We start from the raw sequence: 19,918 nt of genomic DNA, 5'->3' as shown, positions 1-19,918 counted from the left end.
GCGTATTTCATAAAAATGTCCGTATTTGAAAGTATGAAATCAAAAGGGATATCATAGAGCACCGCTTGTATGAGAATTTGGTACTAAAAAGCGTTGACACCATGATTGAAAATGCTGATTTTACGCTAACAGACCCATGAGTCAACTCACTCAGATTCAGCCGGGAGCCTGAGTCTGAGTGAGTCCGGCTGAGTAATATTTTGGTGAGTCTGAGTCCAAATGAGTCCCGTTGAGAAAAATTTCGGTGAGTCCGAGTCCGAGTGAGCTCCAATTTTTTTGCCGAGCTATGGTCCTCACTGCTGTGGCCGCAAGATTCGTTGTAGGGGTTGGCAGTGTGATCAGTGGGGGCATTGTCACAGTCCCACAGATGGTCGAGAAAAAACTGTGCAGCGTCGCTGGTACATTTTACCATATTTTCTCGCATATAACCTGCACCAAAAAAACGAAAAAAATGGACTTCAAAAGTAGGGGTCGGGTTATATGCGAGCAAATGCGATAGTCACGCCCAATCAGCACAAGGTGGTTTTTGAGAACCTGGAATGCCCTAACTTCTTTATCTAGTGCTGCTACGACTAATGAGAACATTGGCTCCCACGCCTAGCAAGTGATCAGCATCACCGAGCACTAACGTTCATGGCCCACAGTATTAGCACAGTTGGCACAGCACAAGAGTGCCATGGCCTTTAGATAGCTGAATGCCTCACAAAAGTACCTCTGAAAGCGATCGTCTGAAAATGCAGCCCTTGTTTCACCTTCCCTGAAACTGCACACCCAGCCAAGGTCTTGTCGATGAATAAAAACAACAGTACTACTAAGCATGCACCGCACATATGCACGGTGATCCACAAATACAAGAAGCACAAAGAGAATGCGATCATCATCAGACCATGGGATGTGTGGAGGCATTTCTGATGATGAGTCCACGCCAACACAACAGTTCTAGGAACAGGACACAGACCTTGAAGGCCTCACTTTTGCTAACTGTGTGTGCCAAAATTAATTTTTAAAGTATGTCATAGGCACCATTTTCGATACAGATCTCGGAGGCCATGTATTCGCTCGTGGCGATTTGAAAATGTCGTGGGTGTTGCGTGCCAAGTTCGGGATGTGATCATTACGCGGGGAAGAATGAACAAATTAAAATTTGACAACAAAATTGAAGGGTGCAATCATTATGGGAGCAAATACAGTAGCTTCAAAGCATGAAGACCTTCCCAGCAGTAACACAAGCCTTGACACCAAATGTTTTCTTGCACTGCACATTTGCATATGATTTCCTTGGTCGAAATGTCTGTGTCGGTTAAACATTGTTCAATCAAAATTTTTGATAAACTTGGTTGGGAAACACTACCAAACCAGATTATTATTAGTATTTTTGCGCAACAGAGGGGTGCCCCCAAAACACCCTTGTTCGGCATTAATTACAAACGTCAAACTTTTCATACAACCTTGGTTGCTATTAGGTTTTAGAAAATATGTCACCTGTATATGTTTTCGACGAAATCTATTATGTATTACACTTCATAGATACATTCTCTCTGGGCTCAGCTGCCACCATGCACTTATTTCCTCTGGCATTAACTGTCGCGAAAAAGAGAAACATTCTGCCGTGCAACACCTTCGGCTAATCGTCTTTATTTCTTCCAAAAGCAAGCAAAGATTGTAACATGTAAAACAGGCACCAATAACTGTAATGTACTGTTCTTCAGAGTTTCTTAAGTTTCTGTTGTGATCTACAATGTGTTCTGTTTATAGTAGCCTTTTCTTATGCTGTGTATTTTTTATTCTTTATTTCTATTGAGCAAGTTATCTGATGGCTCATTTTATTTGATAAATTGTTCTTACCGTTGGTATCTGTGGTGTAATAGCTGAAACGTGTTTTCCTTCAGCCCTTTCTTTTTTTTCGACTGAGCTGTTATCTAGCACTTCTGGGACAATTGTTTATTGCGCATTTAGTACTACTTTCTTGCATTTGCCCATGACCCTTCTTGGAATGTTTTTTATTTGTATTTCATATGTGCTTTTTATTTGTATTTCATATGTAAGGTAATGTTATTGGCCTTTTTTTTTTTTACCTATTAGCTACGTTATTTTCCTCCGCAGCGCACAACTGTACCTTGAAGCTATGATAAGTAAATAAACAGGAGGTGTATGCTTATCAGGTGATTGACGCACCAAGAGCGTGAGTTACAATATGCTTAACAGAGCGGCATCCTTGCAAATGGCACTGCAGACATTTCTTAGTGCATGAGAACATCTATTTTTTTTTGGGGGGGGGGGGGACCAACTGCATGTACATACAAAGTAGATGTGCTTTGTCTGTTCATATTGGATTTAAGGAGGTTCTTGCATTGTCTCACTATTCAAACATAATGGTGATACCCTAGCACATCTGTGAAAGCTCTGTGTTCTTAATCAATTTTACATGCTGTACAAGTTAAGATATGTAAATGCCTCTCTATGTGTTCAGAAGTACTTTAGTAGGCTGGTAACTGGTGCCACAAAGGTTCTGATTCCCGAATGAAGTGAAAGGAAATACTAGAGGCAAGTTAGGTAATGTTTAGTAAAAAAGTTTGCGTATGTACCTTAGTTTGAAGGTTGGAGTTTATACATAATTGTGTTCTTGCTTTCCAGGACATGGTGTTGTAGACAGACCGTATTCAATGGCCAGCAATAGTTAGAAGAAGGTCCTGAAGCTTCTGGTCGCTGATACCGTTGTGGTCAGTCGCCACTTTTGGAGAAGGTGGCCTTAGGGCAGATGTCTGGGTTTGTGAATGCCAGCTGCAGTGACAGCAGATGTGAAGCAGTATTGATGGTGCTTTGCAATTTACAAATTGTTCCAAAAGTGTTTTCTGTCTCTTTTTATGTGTGCAGCACTGTTTTAGTAAATTTCACAAACATTGTGTGCCTTGTGTTTTAATGTTTGCACCGTGATGTGGTCTCTAAATACTTTCAAGAACTACTTTTCACAGAAAATATTTTGCTGCTGCGACATAATCAGGGGTGATACAGGTGCGCCAAGTTTTGTCAAAACTGTTCTAGTATCCCCTGGAACTTTACTATGCTGCTCCAAAGCAAGAACTGAGAATTGTGGATTCGTTCTCGGTCCAGTTTTTAGTAGAAACTGACAGCTGTGTGAATAACTGATTCAGCTTCGTCTGCAATTTCAGATCAAACGTTTCAAATGAAAATATTGTCATGCTGTCGTGACGATGAAGGACACAGAACTCCATCCAAAAAGAATTGAGGTGTTTATTGGGCGTACTTGTGCTCAGCAAAAGAAGTAACACCCAATACGCTAAAAATAATTGCGAATGCTCCAAGACATTCCAGCACTGCCTGCACACAACAGTGGTTGCATGCGTAACTGGCCGGTCGCATAAAAATAAAGAAATACGTGCACGTGGCAATATAGCCAGGAGAAGTAGGCTGCCAGACACATGGCACGAAATTGCACGCGATCGGTCGTACGACACGCCGCAGTTTGCCACATTAGTACAAATGTTTGGGACACGTGGTACAAACGAGCGTGTGGCACGTTGGCTCCGCCCACATCTGGTGCCTGGTCACACAAGACCTTCAAATTTGGCCATTGTTGCCCAATTAAAAGTGTTGCCCAGTGAGGAGTGCCGCTTGTTTTGTGCATGCGCGAGTAATCTGGGGACATTTGCATCTTGACGTCCCCAGATAATGCGCACATGCGCAGAACAGGCAGCACTCGTTGGCAGCATTGTGTGCACCAACCAAATTTAAATATATTTCGTCCAGCTTTGGGCTGTCCTGCAAGCCGAAGATGCCACCCGAGTCCAAGGACTTTGAGCCGTCACCTTAGGTACCACCACCACCATCATCATAGGCGACGGACGGGGCAAGACTAGAGGCCATAGATTTTTCACTTCTGTTTAAAGGAGTACTGACACAATCTTGGGGCATCACAAAATGGACATATTTTGTCTCCTTGGCATGCAGTATTAACGCTCTGCGCATACTGGGCCCAGGAAACACATAAAATATTTTAGTCTTTTCGTTGCCCAGCATCTGCAAGCCAACCCACCTCAGTGGACATAATCATGATGAGTCAACACGGTTCGCTGTGTTTGTAAGGTTCTAGATCCCGCCAAAGTTGCTGTTGGAGCCGCTGGATGGCAATTCAAACCTCATTGCTTATGTCCAACACATACAACTAAGAGCAGACTGCAGAGCACTGCTCATAGGCAAGACCTCCTATCCCCACGTGACTTAGACGTACGTCACACTGTGTTTATACGTCGCTCTGATAACACCCCCCGATATTGGAAACGAAAGTGCCTTTTTAAGGAAACGGCACTAAAAATATATTCGTTGCATTTTGATGCACCAGCGCTTTTAATCGGAGGAATAGTACGACAATTTCTCAAATTTGCGTCAGTACTCCTTTAAAGTACTTATCAAAATTAAATGCGAAGCCTTGCGCAACTGCAAATTTGGTAGAACACAGAGTAAATTTTGAGCACAAAAGACCGATTCATTATTACATGCGTTATTACATTCATCATTACGTGCAACACCACCCATGGACCAGGATCCAAAGGATTCTGTCCATAAAACATGGCAGCAGATGCTTAGCCACACAAACTTTAGTAAGAATAATGCATGCAAAATTTACATATAGTTTATGCTTCCCAGTACTGTAACTCAAGCATTGGGTGGAGCCTCATTCAGTCGCAGATATTAAGTGTATTTGGGAAAATGTAATGCAGCCCGAGGTCAAGGGACGAAAGAAACTTGCAACTGTCCACAGGAAAATGAAGAACAGTAAGTTTACGGGTATTATAAACAAACATACATACTTGTCCACCCATGTTGATTTCCTTAAACATGAAAAAACTGCTCCAGCTCACCCAAGCAGCAATTTGTCCTTGAAAAAAATGCTGGCCCAACGTCTCTGGCCAGCTAAATTTTGGTTGACCCAACCTCGGCACCCAATGTAGGGCTGGCTTCGGGGAGTGACATTGGCCTCACATAGCCCGAAGTCAGCATCCAACGTCCTGACCACTGTAGTCAAAGAGGCCAAGTGCGTACCGCATGTTGGCCAACCATGGCTCAATCTTATGCAAGCGCTGAATTACCGATGGCCGTAGGCAGGTGCAGATGTTTCTCGTGTCAGGTATTGCTCTGCTTTTTTTTCTCTTGTGCGTATTCAAATAAACACATCCATTTTCTTTCTCGTGTTCTGGTGCGTATCGTATTAAAGGACAACGGCAGTTTATAGAGGCATTTAATTAGCCCTGACAATTATGCATGACATGGGGCACAGTGCACATGTAAGACAAAATGAAACTCCTCCAATTGTCTGCACATATTATTAGCATGTAAATATGTAACGCGCAATAAAAGGAAAACGTGAACATTAGCTTTATCTCCTTAGATGTTTATTTTGCAATTGTATAAATGCAATATTTTCATGAAACAGTGTTTGCACAGAGCGATTTGCAGCACTCCTTGTGCAGCACAACAATATATAGTACACTCCAACTGAGCACTGATATGTGAGGGATTTCTGTTGGATCGGCTCCCTTTTGGTGAGTTCTCATGCTCTTGGCCCTCAACACCTACTCGGTATGTGACAATCTACTGTCACTACCGACGTGAGGCTTTCATTGTATGTATGACAACGCTATACGAACTCTTCTTTCCTAAGGAAGCATTTTTAACACCTTGTCGTAAGCCATCGCTATCTTTTCTAGCCATCGCATGATAAGCAAAGTGAAGTGCACATGTGATTGGCTCAATTGGTTATAAAAACGTCGGTTCGCACCTTTGCAAGCGTCGCCCGTGATATAAACAGGTCGACAGGCTGAACGGACGAAACAGAACAGAATAGTTTCACGTTGTAGAGCCCGTGCTTGATGGTGGCGTCCTCTACAACGCTGCGGCCCCAGGCATGAAAGTGTCCCATAGGTGGCTTGCACTGCAAACAGTCCCGCTCATCGTGATGGGGCATGGAAGACAATCTTCACTGCAGAAACAGCGGACACATTATAAAAATTCATTACAGTTACGTGACTGCTGTATGAAAGACCTCCCCTCAGTTGATTTTCCCAAAAGTTTGGGGGGCCTAGCCCTCCCTATATATCTGAAAGTGGGAGGTGGGGGGGGGGGGGGAGGGCTCCTTTGACCCCTTCCCCCCCATGCACTGCACCCCCTTGGAAAAAGTTCTGCAGACGCCCCCTTGTGTGCAGGTGAACGGGACATTGAAAGGGAGCACTTCTACCACAACTCCAAGCGTGGAAGCAATATGTTCAGCGAAGCCTGTGGCACTGTGCTCCCGACAGGCCAAGTACACACCGTCACCGCGCTGCGAGGCTGCTGAAAAATCATGCAGCATGTTGTTCTCGAGTGCACTGGCCCACAGCTCGCGGCTGCGCTAAATACATTACGCATGCAGCGTGAGATAGCTGCCTTTTATTTTCCCCTGGCAAAGAATGGGCAAATTAAAGGGCTACACCAATTCGATTTCATCAGCTTCTCGGTAAGTTGTGCGGTCTGCAGCCACATTCAACCTGTTTCTAGCTGTGTTTGGTCTTCGAATATGCAAGCCTGGATGAAGCATGCTTGCGTGCAGGGGAAAGGTAAGTCAGTTCCCCCGCAATGCAAATTTGGTATGCTGCGAAGCATACCCCAAAAAATTCAGAAGTGGTCGCTTGTGTGCATTGAAAAAACGCGTTTTTGTTTTTTCAAGGATGGGTTTCGCAGACCCCCAAAAATGGCCATGGGGTTTGAACCCCCCCCCCCCCCAACTCCCCCCCTTGGCTACGCCCCTGATGGGGTCCGCGGACTCCGATTTGAAACTACTGCGTAGATTCTAGCGTCTAGATCAAATGTTGCGGCCCTTTTTCTTTTCTTTATTTTAAACAAACATTGCGCACTGGTGGTGTACCAGAACTCAACCAAGCGGCCTAGAAGAAACCAGATAGGGCTAATATTCTAGGTTACTCTAACAAAACTACATTTTATGTCGCTTTTTTTTTTCAATTTAGAGGCCAGTAGATCGCCCATTTCAAAGGGCAAGACCACAGACATTGTCATCATCATCGTCATCAGACCGCGCGGAGGGGGAGAGTATTTCGGCCGCGCGTTAAAAAAGTGCGGCCGGTGCGGCCCTCTGGCGGGGGTCTGGCCGTTGCCAGGCGAGCGAGACCGGGGAGACGGAGACGCGTAGACGCGGTGGCTCCGGCCATCGTATCGATAGTATATGCGCTCCCCTTCTGCGGTAGTGTTATGTTATTTCGGCAGAGTAAAAAGCTGGGCTTGGTGTTCCCTGACTACTGTGCGATGGAGTTAGGAGAGGCCAGGATAGACGCACATCATTATGTTTGTTTATTGCTAGCGTGCATGCTTGTTGACATCCGACCGTCAGTTCGTACGTGTTGCATAACGTGCTTTAATTGTGGTGTTAATTCTAATGCGGCCGGACTGCTCGCACTGAGCTTACAAGAGTGCCCCCTACCTCTAGGCCGCACACCTTGATTTACAGCACTAACATTGTTTCATTTCGTTGTTGCTGCAAGTATAAATTCTGAGTGAACAAAGCAGTACAAAAGCGTGCACTGTCGGCGCAGAGCATTACGGCGTTCGGCGACGAGTATGGCGAGTACGAACAAGGTTCTGTCTTCGGGAGAAGAAGCGGCGCGGCGGGAAATATGATGGGAATTCGCTAGAGTATATGGGCCCAACGATGACGGGCCGACCCCGAGTTTCGAGTGAGAGAGGCGTGTCGCCGCAACTGCACGATAAAACTCGTCGGGAAGCGAGACGTCGGCCGCCCAGCAACGAAGGGAATCCGATCCTGACTTGCGAGTGGCCAAAGCAGGAGCTCACGGACCGTTTAGCGGCGTCATATTATCATCGCTGTATCGACAGCTAAAATAGTACTTAGTAAAAAACGCACCCCAAAGCCAAGGAAAAGGCACCAGCTCCGCAGTTTCATCAGTCTTCGCGACGCCAAGTCAGTGAAGCTGTGCTAAATTTTACCCTTGAATGTTGCATTTGTGCGCTGTGACGTGCAGCTCATGCAGTCACTGCTTCATCGCAATGCCCACTGAATACTTTGTAATACCAAAGGAAACATGGCACTGCCGCAGAACCCAACGACGGTCGGAGTGCCGCCGCGGCCGCGTCTTCGTCGTCTAGGCAACCGCGACCGCCGCGCGCGGAGCAGCTCTGTGTACCACGTGACTTTTTTAACGCGCGGCCGAAATACTCTCCCGCGCGGAGGCGCGGAAGTTTGTGTTGTTCGTGTCGGACTTATCGGCGAAATGTTTGTGTACGCCGAGTACGAGCATTCTTTCGACACCGCCGTGGTTGAGCACACGCGCGTCCGAAGCTCCAAATCGGAACGCTTTGAGCCGAAGCGCGTGAATGACTTCGATCGGATGAAAACCTACTACGTAATGTCGTGTCGTAGAGACGGGCGCAAGTGCTTCTACGAGGGAGCCAAGATCATTCACATGACAGGTAAACACGCGGTCAGCTTACGAAGGCGCGATCATTTGATTCGATGAAGCCTTTGGAAAGCTAGTCCATTGAATGTAGTATTTGGTGGTTTCGTTCTCGACTGGGCCCGATAGCGGCGATGTTGGTGGTGTGTTGAAAGAATGGAGCGCGCGCCTGCCGTGTCGTCGGTGTCGAGCGTTCTTGCAGGTGGATCATTCTTGTGCTAGCTGCTTTGTTGAGGCCGTGCTGTAACTTCAAAGCCTGAGGTTTATATCGTAGGTACAGCGCAACAGACGTGGGAAGGAAAACAGAGACGGGAAAGTTACGAGGTTTATGAGCGGCACCAAAACAAGCTGCCGTTTCGGGTCTTTACCACGTGCGCGCACCAGGACTTAGCGTGCTTATGCTTTGCTACCGAGCGAGTCGACACTGCTACTTACTGTTTGGCGCTGTAGTTTCGAAGGCTCTCGCTTTTGAAGGAGCCTTCCGACTCGCGAAAGCAGACCCAACAGTAGTAGTAATATCTGGTGTTTTACGTGCCAAAACCACGGTATGATTATGAGGCACGCCGTAGTAGAGGGCTCCGGGTGTTCTTTAAATATCGCACAGTACAAAGTCCTCTAGCATTTCGCCTCCACCGAAGTGCGACCGCCTCGGCCGGAATCGAACCCGTGATTAGCTGGGGAAAAACAGCGCAATAAAAGACAAGGACGCAGGAGCACGGTAAACTGGACGAGCCCTGAACTTACAACTGACATCTTTATTGCACCTACCGCTCGTTTTTACAACGCATCAAACCGAGCATGCCATTCCAATCAAATCGCCAATCAAAAGCATCGGGTATGCAAACTACATATTCACTGAAAGCTAACACGTGTACATGAATTACACAGTGCGCACGCATCTTCCACACTCATATAAAAAGAACAAAAGTGACAAACCGATAAAGGCAGTTCGTAACAAGGATGAACAAGCAACAGAAAAACCGACAAACAATCAACAATCCATCTTCGAGGCGCAGGCTACCGCGATAACAGTAATTGAGAGTGAGTTGATGGAAAGTTAAAGGATGACCAACAAAAAACACGGTAAAGGAAATGATTTAAATGAAACCTTTGAGATATTGTTGCAGCCTCTTGAAAAAGTGTCCAGCACCATCAAGGATTGCGGCATCGTTCTGCTTCAAGCTGACAAGGAAGGTGGTTTCACTGTGTTGCCAAAAACACCGTTCAAGGAAAAAGCTGTGCGCATGATGGAGAAGAATTTCAAGCCGGTTGCATTTGATCCGAAGAATCAGAAACGCCGTGCTCTTCAATTCCTGGATGAGCTCAATTTAGTCAACCTTGGACTACAAGCAAAGAAAGAGGAAAAAGGCTTCCTTGAAGTATTCTTCACGGTCAAGACTCACAAACCATGAACCCCCCTTCGAGCCATTGTGTCTGAGAGTGGAACGTGGCAGTGCCTTGTCGGCCGGTACCTGCAGAAGAACCTTCAAGGCCTGGTGAGCAATGACCTGTTCGTAGTGCGTAGCTCTTTTGAAGTTGTAGCGTCTTTAGAAAACTTGAGCCAGGGTTCGTACAGTGGTTTTTCTATAGATATAGAAGACCTTTATTATTCAATCCCTCATCAAGAGTTGTTCAGAGCGGTTCGAGGTAAGATTGACGATTTTGGAGAATTAGATTTTTCAAATTATGTTGGCCTATCAAGCAACAACTTCCTGGAATTGTTAAAGTTTTATTTGGATTCTACGGTTGTACAGATGGACGACAAGTTCTATGTGCAAAGGAATGGTATATGTATCGGATCCTGTGCGACATCTTCTAGCGCGCGCATTAGATCGAAGTTGCAAGACGGAAATGTCGTGAAAATATGTAGATATGTTGATGATTTTTTTATTGTCTTGAAAGGAGCTGCAGGCGAGAACTTCAACCGAATTATTGCCAACGTAGTTAGTGTTTTTGGGGATGAAAGCGAGGGATTAAAATATACCTTTGAAGTCCCAGAGAATCATGAACTTCAGTTTTTGGATATCAGGCTGCATTTCTTGCATGACCATATATGCTGGGAGTACCTTCCAAGGTCAAAGAAGGCGCTGCTTCCTTTTGATAGTGCTCACTCCAAGCTAGTTAAGAGGGGCATCATAACGAATTGCCTTAACTCAGCCCTTACTAAGTCGTGTGTTCATGTTATGTCAGCCAGCTTTCACAATCAAATTGCCCGGCTCAAGAAAGCTGGCTATCCCTTGATGGTGATTTCAAGTGTTTGTGAAGCGCTGCTGCAGAAAATTAAACGACCAGAACGCAGCACTGCAGCAGAGAATAAAACAAAAAAATTACAGCATATCCACGGGTGAATGATGAAGAGCTTGGGCGAAGCTCCTGAAGCAATCATGGTCTCAGGATCGGCTTCTCGTTGAGCCCGTTTCGCAGCGGCGACCTTGGCGCGCACCGTCTCAGGATGCGCCTGGCTGCCGCCAAGCGAGCGCCCGCCGCTGCGCATCGTCCATGCTCCGCCAACGATACGACACGTACGGCAACGATCCAGGAGAATGAGAGAGGCGCTCGCTCCCCGCGCAGCCTGCGCAGTAGCCAATCGGAGAGTAGCGGCACTTCCAGCGCCATCTAGTGTTGATTCACACAAGCGCCATACTGCATACAATTCTACTGGACCAACGCCATCTAGGAAATTAGACAAGAAATGGTGATGACGACACTGACTGTGTACAGCACCATCTAGAATATCGTCCCTGAACTACAGTTTGTATGTACTTCTATGAGACACCGCCATCTGCCGTTTACGCCGGACAGAGATACTGCCGTTGACGCCGGACAAGGGAGACGTGACAAGGTTAGACTAAGAGGTGCTACGCCCCTAAAAACGTCCATGTGATTCTATATATTCACCGGGTGTCCCACAACATAAGAATTGCGTCCAAACACAACGTTTAAGTGGTGTTTTCTGCACCCTGCAAGCTCTCTAAATTATGTGCAATGACAAATAAAGATTCACGATGGCAATGCACTACGAAGCACAGAACGCGCTACACACGATGCGTTTGCAACGTGGTTTACAAAATACCCGTTACTTGTGGACGCCAGTATATAGGGCAGACCGGAAGGTTTCAATGAGAGAGCGAAAGAACACAATCTCAATGTGCGTAACAAAACGGGAAGCTTTCTGGCAGAACAGTGCGGATGTGCGCCCACTTTTGAGAACACGCAATTTTTAAAGAAAGCAAACGGCAAAACAGAACGTGAAATCGTGGAAGTGTTTTTTATCAGGGAAGCAAGAGACAGTTGCATCAGCAAGCCATCTATTTTGCTCACTGACGCTGAGATTCAATATCTCAAAGGTTTCATTTAAATAATTTCCTTTACCGTGTTTTTTGTTGGTCATCCTCTAACTTTCCATCGACTCACTCTCAATCACTGTTATCGTGGTAGGTGAGCCTGCGCCTCGAAAATGGATTGTTGATTGTTTGTTGGTTTTTTGTCGGTTTTTCTGTTGCTTGTTTATCCTTGTTAGGAACTGCCTTTATCGGTTTGTCAGTTTTGTTCTTTTTATATGAGTGTGGAAGATGCGTGCGCACTGTGTAATTCATGTACACGTGTTAGCTTTCAGTGAATATGTAGTTTGCATACCTGATGCTTTTGATTGGTGATTTGATTGGAATGGCGTGCTCGGTTTGATGCGTTGTAAAAACGAGCGGTAGGTGCAATAAAGATGTCAGATGTAAGTTCAGCACTCGTTCAGTCTACTGTGCTACTGCGTCCTCGTCTTTTATTGCGCTATTTTTCCCCAGCTAAGCATGTACCAACTCGCCCGAATCAAAGTCTTGCTCGAACCCGTGACTTTTGGTTAAGTAGCGGAGCATCGTTAACCACTGTTCCACCGAGATGGACGAAAGTGGATCCAAATTGAATGCGCTTAGTGGGTTTTGGTTGGAAAAAACAGAGCGCGCACTTCTTTCGTTAATATCGTCACGCTGATGTTCTATATTGACTTCGTTGCATGTTGTTCGGACCATACTGTCAAAAGCAGCAAGGTTCAGTAAACATGGTTCGAGGTTCATATATCATTACGTGATATTTTTCACTTGGCAGTGCAGGCCGAGTGAAAATATTAACTAAAGAACAAAGATTGGCCTGTGTGCATACTGTAGACATTTGCAATTCATTACCGTCAACATACTACTGTCACTAAAGCGGAAATTGGGGAGTCATTGCATTTTACCAGCGCAAGCATTTGGGTCAGAAACTTGGCGAATGACAATAAAACTTAAGAAGAAGTTAAGGATCCTACAACGATGGAACAAGAAAATGATAGGCACAACATTAAGAGATATGAATACGGCAGACAGGATCTGACAACCAACACGGGCAGCGGATATTCTAGTTCACATGATAGGCAGGTCAGATGATGTAAAGGACAGATAACCGATGGTCGTCCAGCGCTTGTCGTGTGCACCTCTGTCCCTTGTCCCTTTTTGTGAGCGCTGCATAGTCCTAAGTATGAAGCGATGGTCAGTTATGCTTCAGAACGGGTGCCAGGAGACTGGAAATGCAGCCGAGGATGGCAGAGTGTTATGTGGGGGGGACTAAAACTAAGAAATTTGCAGGCATAAAATATACTAGATGGCTTGCACTGATGTCACTGAAAGCGCCGTGTTGGAGCACCAGCATGTGGGGACGCGATGTTTCCGATGTCACATTAATGTTATCAAAACATCACATGCAGGTTCTTCCATTATTCATGCACAGAGATGTTCCTGCCGCATTGTTTTCACATAGACGCAACTTATTTGTCATCAAAGCCGCCATCATGGAGTCCCAATTCCTTTTAAAAGCTGTGTCCATGACGTCACGTGCAAGCCATCTATTGGTTTGCACAGGACAAGGTAAATTGGGGGTTATTGGGAGAGGCCTTCATCTTGCAGTGGACATAAAGTGGGCTGATGATGGTGATGATGAAATTCTATCATTGGCTCACAAAATGTGATTACCACAGTACCTAATCAGCATTGAAGTCGGGAAAGGGCAGAGCACTTATACATACATAGATCTAGCTGGCACATCATTATGCATAAGTTCAAAAAAGAACGCAACCTGTGGAAATAATTTGGAATGAAACCAAGAGGTCATTACCTGGCAGTGCAGCAAAACATGCTGTAGACAAAAGCAATCAAAGAAATCTGAACGTATTCATAGTAAAAAACATTGCGAAAACACAAGGACAGGACTACCAACAGGTGTACCAACAAGCTCAAGTTCTTACGCTTCTCGAGATCTGAAAGGTTTCGCAGTAATTTATGTAAAATATTATCACGATTGCCGCAAAAAATCCAGCGAAAACTCATTGAATTGAAGAAACGAGGCTTCCCAGAAAGCACAACACTAGCTCTTACAGGACTGTCAATACCATTTGAAAATGGTAACATCTTAATATTAAAAATATGCCATAGTTTGTCCTTTAAGACCATCGGAGTAGTTCAATTGTAGTGCAAAACCTTGCTCTTGCCACTCATGCTTCACCTTTTGTGCGAAACTGCTTTTTTTTTTTTTAATTGCGCAGGTACTCTGGAGGAGATGGCCACGTTCAGAGCAAAGCGACCAAGGCGAACAGATGTTGGACGAGAAGACTTTGATGAGGTGATTACGCTGCTGCATGACATGAAGGAAATCGTTGAGTCTGCCTGTTGTAAAGTAGTTGCTATGTATTAGGCATGCAAGCTGGGCTGTTCAGGTGGTCTTTATGGCATTGCATAAAACACAGTGCTAACAGAATGGACACAGAAAGATACTGACGACACGAGCACCGAGTCGTAGCACTCGCATTGTGGATTTCTTTATTTGTCCCTTGTGTTAGGGCTCTCTTCACTACCACAGTTATGATATGTTAGTTCTGTTTATATGCATACTTGAAAAAACTGTGACTGTCAGAGCTTCAACAAAGGTGTGCTCTTTGGATATATTGCTGTCATTAAAGTTTATAATAAAGGGAGTTCAAGGTGTTATCTGCATTCTAAACACAGTGGAACCTTGTTAAACTATACCCAATGGGGATGAGAAGAAAGACTATTCTAAACGGCACTGCAGGTTGCATAAAAGTAAGAAATATGCACTTACCCATAGGTAGTGAAATTAAATGCGTTTCACTAGAAAATGGAGAAACATTTTTATTTTGTAGAAATATGCCACCAAAAATCCATCACTCTCGTTTGCCGCTTCTGTAGCCTTCAATTAACTACGTCTTTTTACTTGCCACCCTGGAAAACTTGTCTCTGTAACGTCAACAGTACTTGTGGAATGGGTCAAACGTCACCAAGAGCTTGGGCAGCCAGTGAATGTGTCATGTTGATGGCGATATCATAAGGTGCTGGCAACTCATATAAGGTCTCACGCTTACCTTGAAACTATAATGAAATATGTTCATTGCTGTAGTCGGTTATAACCTACGAATAAACGTAAGCTCCGCCCAGAGAAAATTTTCATGGGTGCCCCATCCAATTGCATTTGCCCATTTCTGTGCCGTGTTCACATATTTCAGGAAGGTGATCTGTCTTCATACAGGCGCATGTTGTGTCGCTAGTTTTCAGTAGAAAAACTTGAACTTTCTGGCAAATTTGAGCAAAGATTCCGACATCACTGCTTGGGTAAATGTAATATTTTATGTAGGGATGACAAACTTTTAGTTATTATTATGCGCAGTATTTACACTAGACGCGAAAAAGCACTTACGATTAGAACAGAAACCAACCTGCACAACTCTCTCGCATGGATGTATGGCAAGTTCTTTGTGCATAGCTCGTATTTATTTTAAGGTTACAATTTCTATAGGTTTGTCACTAATACGTGGCCAGAGGTACCTACTATCTGTGCAACAGAATGTAACAACACAAACATTTCGAGTTTGAAATGTAGTTGTCAGGGGACCTTTAATACGGAGTGACCAGTTCACTTCATTGAGCTGCCCTATAATTCAAAGTATTCTGCTGCGAATAAGCTGCTCTAATCTTGATATTTGCTGCTTGAAGAGCGATCTCTTTTTTTCTTTGTCAACCTGCTACAAATTGAACTTTTCCTCGTTCACAAATTGCCCCAATAGTGGCACGTGTTGCTTGAACACTAAATTCAATAAATAGAAGTTAGGGCTTAACTTTCATTTGCGCATTCGACCCATTACTGCAAAGTTAATCGGCATAAGGACTTCAGAGGCTAATTACTTTGTCAGCCTCGTCCTCAGCCTATTTTTAGGTCCACTTCAGGATGAAGGCTGTTCCCAATAATCTTGAATGTACTCTGTCTTGCATGAACTGGCTCAATTTTGTCTGCAAATTTCTAATTTCATCATCCCATCTAATCCTCCATTGTCCTTGACTGTGTTCTCCAACCCTTGGTGCCTGTTCTGTTGCTCTAACTGACCACCACTTATCAGTTTTACTTATTACATGGTCTTCTTGATCTATTTTTTCTTGTAATGTTGACTATAACATTGGCAATACCAGTTTATTCTCTAACCAAGTGGTCGGCATTGAGGCGGAGAGCCAAGTTGCATGAAGCCGACGCGGCAGGGGCCGCACGGCAAAGCGACAGGGGGTGGGGGGACGTGGCAGGCAAAGAGAAAAAATTCCAGAAATTGACAATAATGTACACAACTGAAATAGAAATCATTATGTTAAAGAGACAAGGTGTGCAAACACAGACACAAGAGAGAAGTCAAGACACCGCAAACTCCAACTAACAAGTGAAAAAGGCGCACAGCGGTGGAAAAGATGGTAGACACAGAAACTTATCTGCGCATGCTTAGGCAAGAGGCGATGACTATCAGTCCGGCACGCGTGGTTGTCTACGTGAGAGATAACTGTTCAGGCAGTTATCTCTCATGTAGGGAGCGCTGAGAGAGTTCCCCATTGACGGCAATGGGGAACTTCAATGAGGAAGCAGTCGTATGACCAAATGGGAAGATAGCCGCCAATGGGGAATTTCAAAAACTATTTTCTTCCTTAAAACAAAAATTGTAATGATAAATTTTGCCATATGTACGAACTATTTATTTGTTTTTGATTGAGATATAAAACTGGTTTTTAATTGGAGCGCCACGTGGTGTAAACTGCGTCTCAATCTAGACCAAAATGGTGATTTTTTCAAATTTGTGATTTCGTGTAGAAATTTGAAACATCAGTGGTCTGAAAATATCTGTTAGGCCACTGCTGTCGTAGAGGGCTAACGATAGATGGAGATGTCGAGGTTTCGTGTACACGAGCCGGGTATGCCGAGAAACGTGGCGCTCGCGGCTGGCGGCGACAGAAGCGTGAGATATGCCCTCGGAGGCCGCACGTGTAGCATATTGGCACGTCACGGTTCAAATTGGTAGTAGCAGAGGCTCGCGGAGTTGGGTGGTATTCCGCAGGCGCACGTCGTGACGTCTCGTAGTAGTCTGCAGGAGGACGTTGTGGTGTCGGGGAATATTCCGCAGCAGCACGACGGGGTGGTGACGTCCGGCGGCGACCGTGACTTGTCGGGAGCGATCGGAAGCTCGTGCTGGAGTGCGCCTCTTCAGATTGTGGTCGATACTCGATGCGACGCTCTCGCTTCCAGAAGGATGGTGGTTCGGGAAACTCGTCGAATGCGCATTGATAGCCAGCCGCTGCTCCCTGAAGCCGTGCTAGCTCTTCTTGAACTACTCGACGCACGATCAGAGGGAGGTCTTCGCAGGCGGCGACGTCCATACTTGCAACCGTAGGGACGTTGTCCAAGCGCCCGAACTTCGGCAAAATTCGTCGGGTCTTCAGCGCCTCAAATGCCCGACATTGCTGCCTAAACTCGGAAGGTGTGTGCAGGTTTTCCCGTGTAATTAAAAAGCTATAAACATCTTCAGCGATGCCCTTTAACAGATGTCCGACCTTGTCTTCGTCGGACATGTTCGTGTTCACAATGCCACAAAGCTTCAGTACTTCCTCAATGTACGTCGTACACGTTTCGCCGGGCAGTTGTGCTCTACGTGCGAGTGTCTGTTCAGCCTTCTTTTTCTTGGAACTTGTGTCCCCAAAGCAGGCCTTCAGTTCCTCAACAAAAGTCGGCCAAGTGGTCAGCACGTGTTCATGGTTCTCAAACCAAAGCAGGGCGGTCCCGGCGAGAAAGAATGCCACGTTCACGAGCTTCGCTGACGTACTCCATTCGTGATAGCGGCTCACTCTTTCGTAGTGCTTTAACCAATCGTCCACGTCTTCATCGGTCCTACCTGAGAATATGCGTGGCTCAGGTGCCCAGTAGCTGGGTTGTCTCGGTCGGTGGCTGCCTTGCTCCGTGACACCGGTTGGTGCGTGGGCGTTGCCGGCCGACGTGCCTTCGCGGGCGTCGGTCATGTCGGTGTGTTCCGGAGGTAGTCCAGCTAGGCGTCGGCTTCTTCGAAGGTCGTCTGCGACAGTGTTGTCCAGGGCGTCGGTTACCCAGCACCTCCACCAAAACTGTTACGGATGATATGGGTTTATTTACAATGAGGTCAATGAAGCGGCAGGCAAAAGACAAGGGACGATCCGATGATGCCGAGCACCAAATCCCTCGCGCCCGTTCTTCTTCTTCGTTCTTCTTTCGCGCTCTTCCAGCGCCGCGTTACAATATCTTTAATACAAAATATACCTGCTGTACAATGAGTATTCATTACTCAGATATTCATACATAGTGCAATATTATAAGGGAAAAAATGCAAACATAGAACATTTTGTCAAATTTCCTGGAGTGTGTATGTGGCAGAAAAATTTCAGAAATATTATTTAGCTTCAAACATCTTACACAAACGCCTTTGCTTTGTATCGAAACCAAATTTGGCATTGAAACAAGAAAAGATACTCTCAAAATAATTTTTCTCACAAACAACACTCGGATAACGTTCTCCGAAATTCAGAAGGCTCCAATGTGACCAAAAATCTTTTTGTCTTCAAAATATTCTAGCAAATGCGCTGTTTTCAATGCAATAAATCAGCACAATTTTTTTCGAGTACATTTGAGCTGGTTGCCCGAATGGCTAGGACGTTTGTCGTGGAATGACCCAATAACAAACTATTGGCACACTTATCATGGCAGGAAACTTTATTTGCTCGAGCGTGTGACAGTTAATTATTTGGAAGCTTCTTATGGCTTCAGTCGCAGTTTTGTTTTCAGGAAGCACTGAGAGAGACAGGGCCAGGTTGGCTTTTTTTGTGTAAACACAGCTGGCCACATGACCACACAAAATAGTGACGCGCGTCACGCACATTCATGCCAGTGCCACGCTGACAACTGCAGCCGAGAGCTCATGAAAGGAGCATGGCAGCTAACACAAACTCGTGACGTACGTTGTTGTCGGTTGTTTACATTAAAGCCAAGTCGATGTCACGAGGTGCTTCGTTTTGCATTCAGTTGCGAAGCTTACACTTTAAAATTTATTCTAAATACACCTTAAAGGAGTACTGACATGAATTTTAAAATTTTCCGGGTTGTTGCTCTAAATGAAAGCACGGGTGTCGAGAACCCTAAAAAGAGTGTCGTGGTGCCTGGGGATGCATTGCATATGTTTTTAATACCGCTTCTTTCAACCAGCAGTTTCGGTTTCGGTATCGAGAGGGCGGCTTCGTAGTGACGTGTCAAGTCTGCCCGTGACGTCACGGGCAGACTGCAACCCACGAAATATGCACCTGCTGTCCTTTGCTGTCAGTCGAACGTGGTTCATGATGAGTGAACTGTCGTCCAGTGCCTCCGACAGCGATTTCTGTGATTTAGGCTGCATGCAGAACCCAGATTTTGCAAACCAAGTGAGCTGACTTGAAACGTCATAGGGCTCTCCATGCGGTGAAGCTGCCTTGCAGATGCTGGGAGATGAAAACTTTAAAATCAAAATTAAATATTTATACGTGTTTCCCAGATGCGGTGTGGGGAGAGTGCTAACACTACATGCCAAGGAAACCAAAAACGTCCGTTCTGCTGCACTTCAAAATCGTGTCAGTACTCCTTTAAGCCATATTTGTCCTCAATCTTGATTATACATGTGTGTCCACACAAACCCGTCTCAAAAGTTATCTTACTTTAAACATTTTTCCGGCACTCCTTTAAGAATTATGAGGAAGTGCTTTATCAGTATGAGCTTACTTCGTGTTCTCTTAATAGGTGTATTTCTCGAAAAAAAATTCCGGTAGATCTCACGCATTGTGGAAATTGATTTCATGCAAAGCACTTCGCGAGTACTAGCTATTTATGCTGCATTTTATTGCTTCAAAGTCTTATGAGGCGGATCGACGTGTTATTATAACTTCAGTAGTTGTGTGCACATTGTGGGCTTACCAGGCACGTTGACTGCACTGGCGTGTAAAGGGTAGGTCATTGTTCAACGTAAAGAGGGCAGCACATCACAGCACACACATCACTTTTAGCTAAAGTGCAAAGCAGCATTCGTTGGTGTATTTTTGCAT

The 19,918-nt window shown here is 45.2% G+C and overlaps 1 protein-coding gene across 1 annotated transcript in view; it reads left to right on the top strand.

Annotated features, from left to right (window-relative positions):
• LOC119374286 (uncharacterized) overlaps positions 1-19,918 on the top strand; it is a 160,448-nt gene that overhangs the window by 109,294 nt on the left and 31,236 nt on the right. The window contains exon 11 of the mRNA XM_037644364.2: positions 14,047-14,123. Within this exon, the coding sequence (XP_037500292.1) occupies positions 14,047-14,123 (77 nt within the window). The remainder of the gene's footprint in view (positions 1-14,046; positions 14,124-19,918) is intronic.

Source organism: Rhipicephalus sanguineus, chromosome 11 (genome assembly GCF_013339695.2).
Source record: "Rhipicephalus sanguineus isolate Rsan-2018 chromosome 11, BIME_Rsan_1.4, whole genome shotgun sequence".
NCBI lineage: Eukaryota > Metazoa > Arthropoda > Arachnida > Ixodida > Ixodidae > Rhipicephalus > Rhipicephalus sanguineus.
The sequence above is the reverse complement of the archived record's forward strand: the minus strand, read 5'-3'. Positions and strand labels throughout refer to the sequence as shown.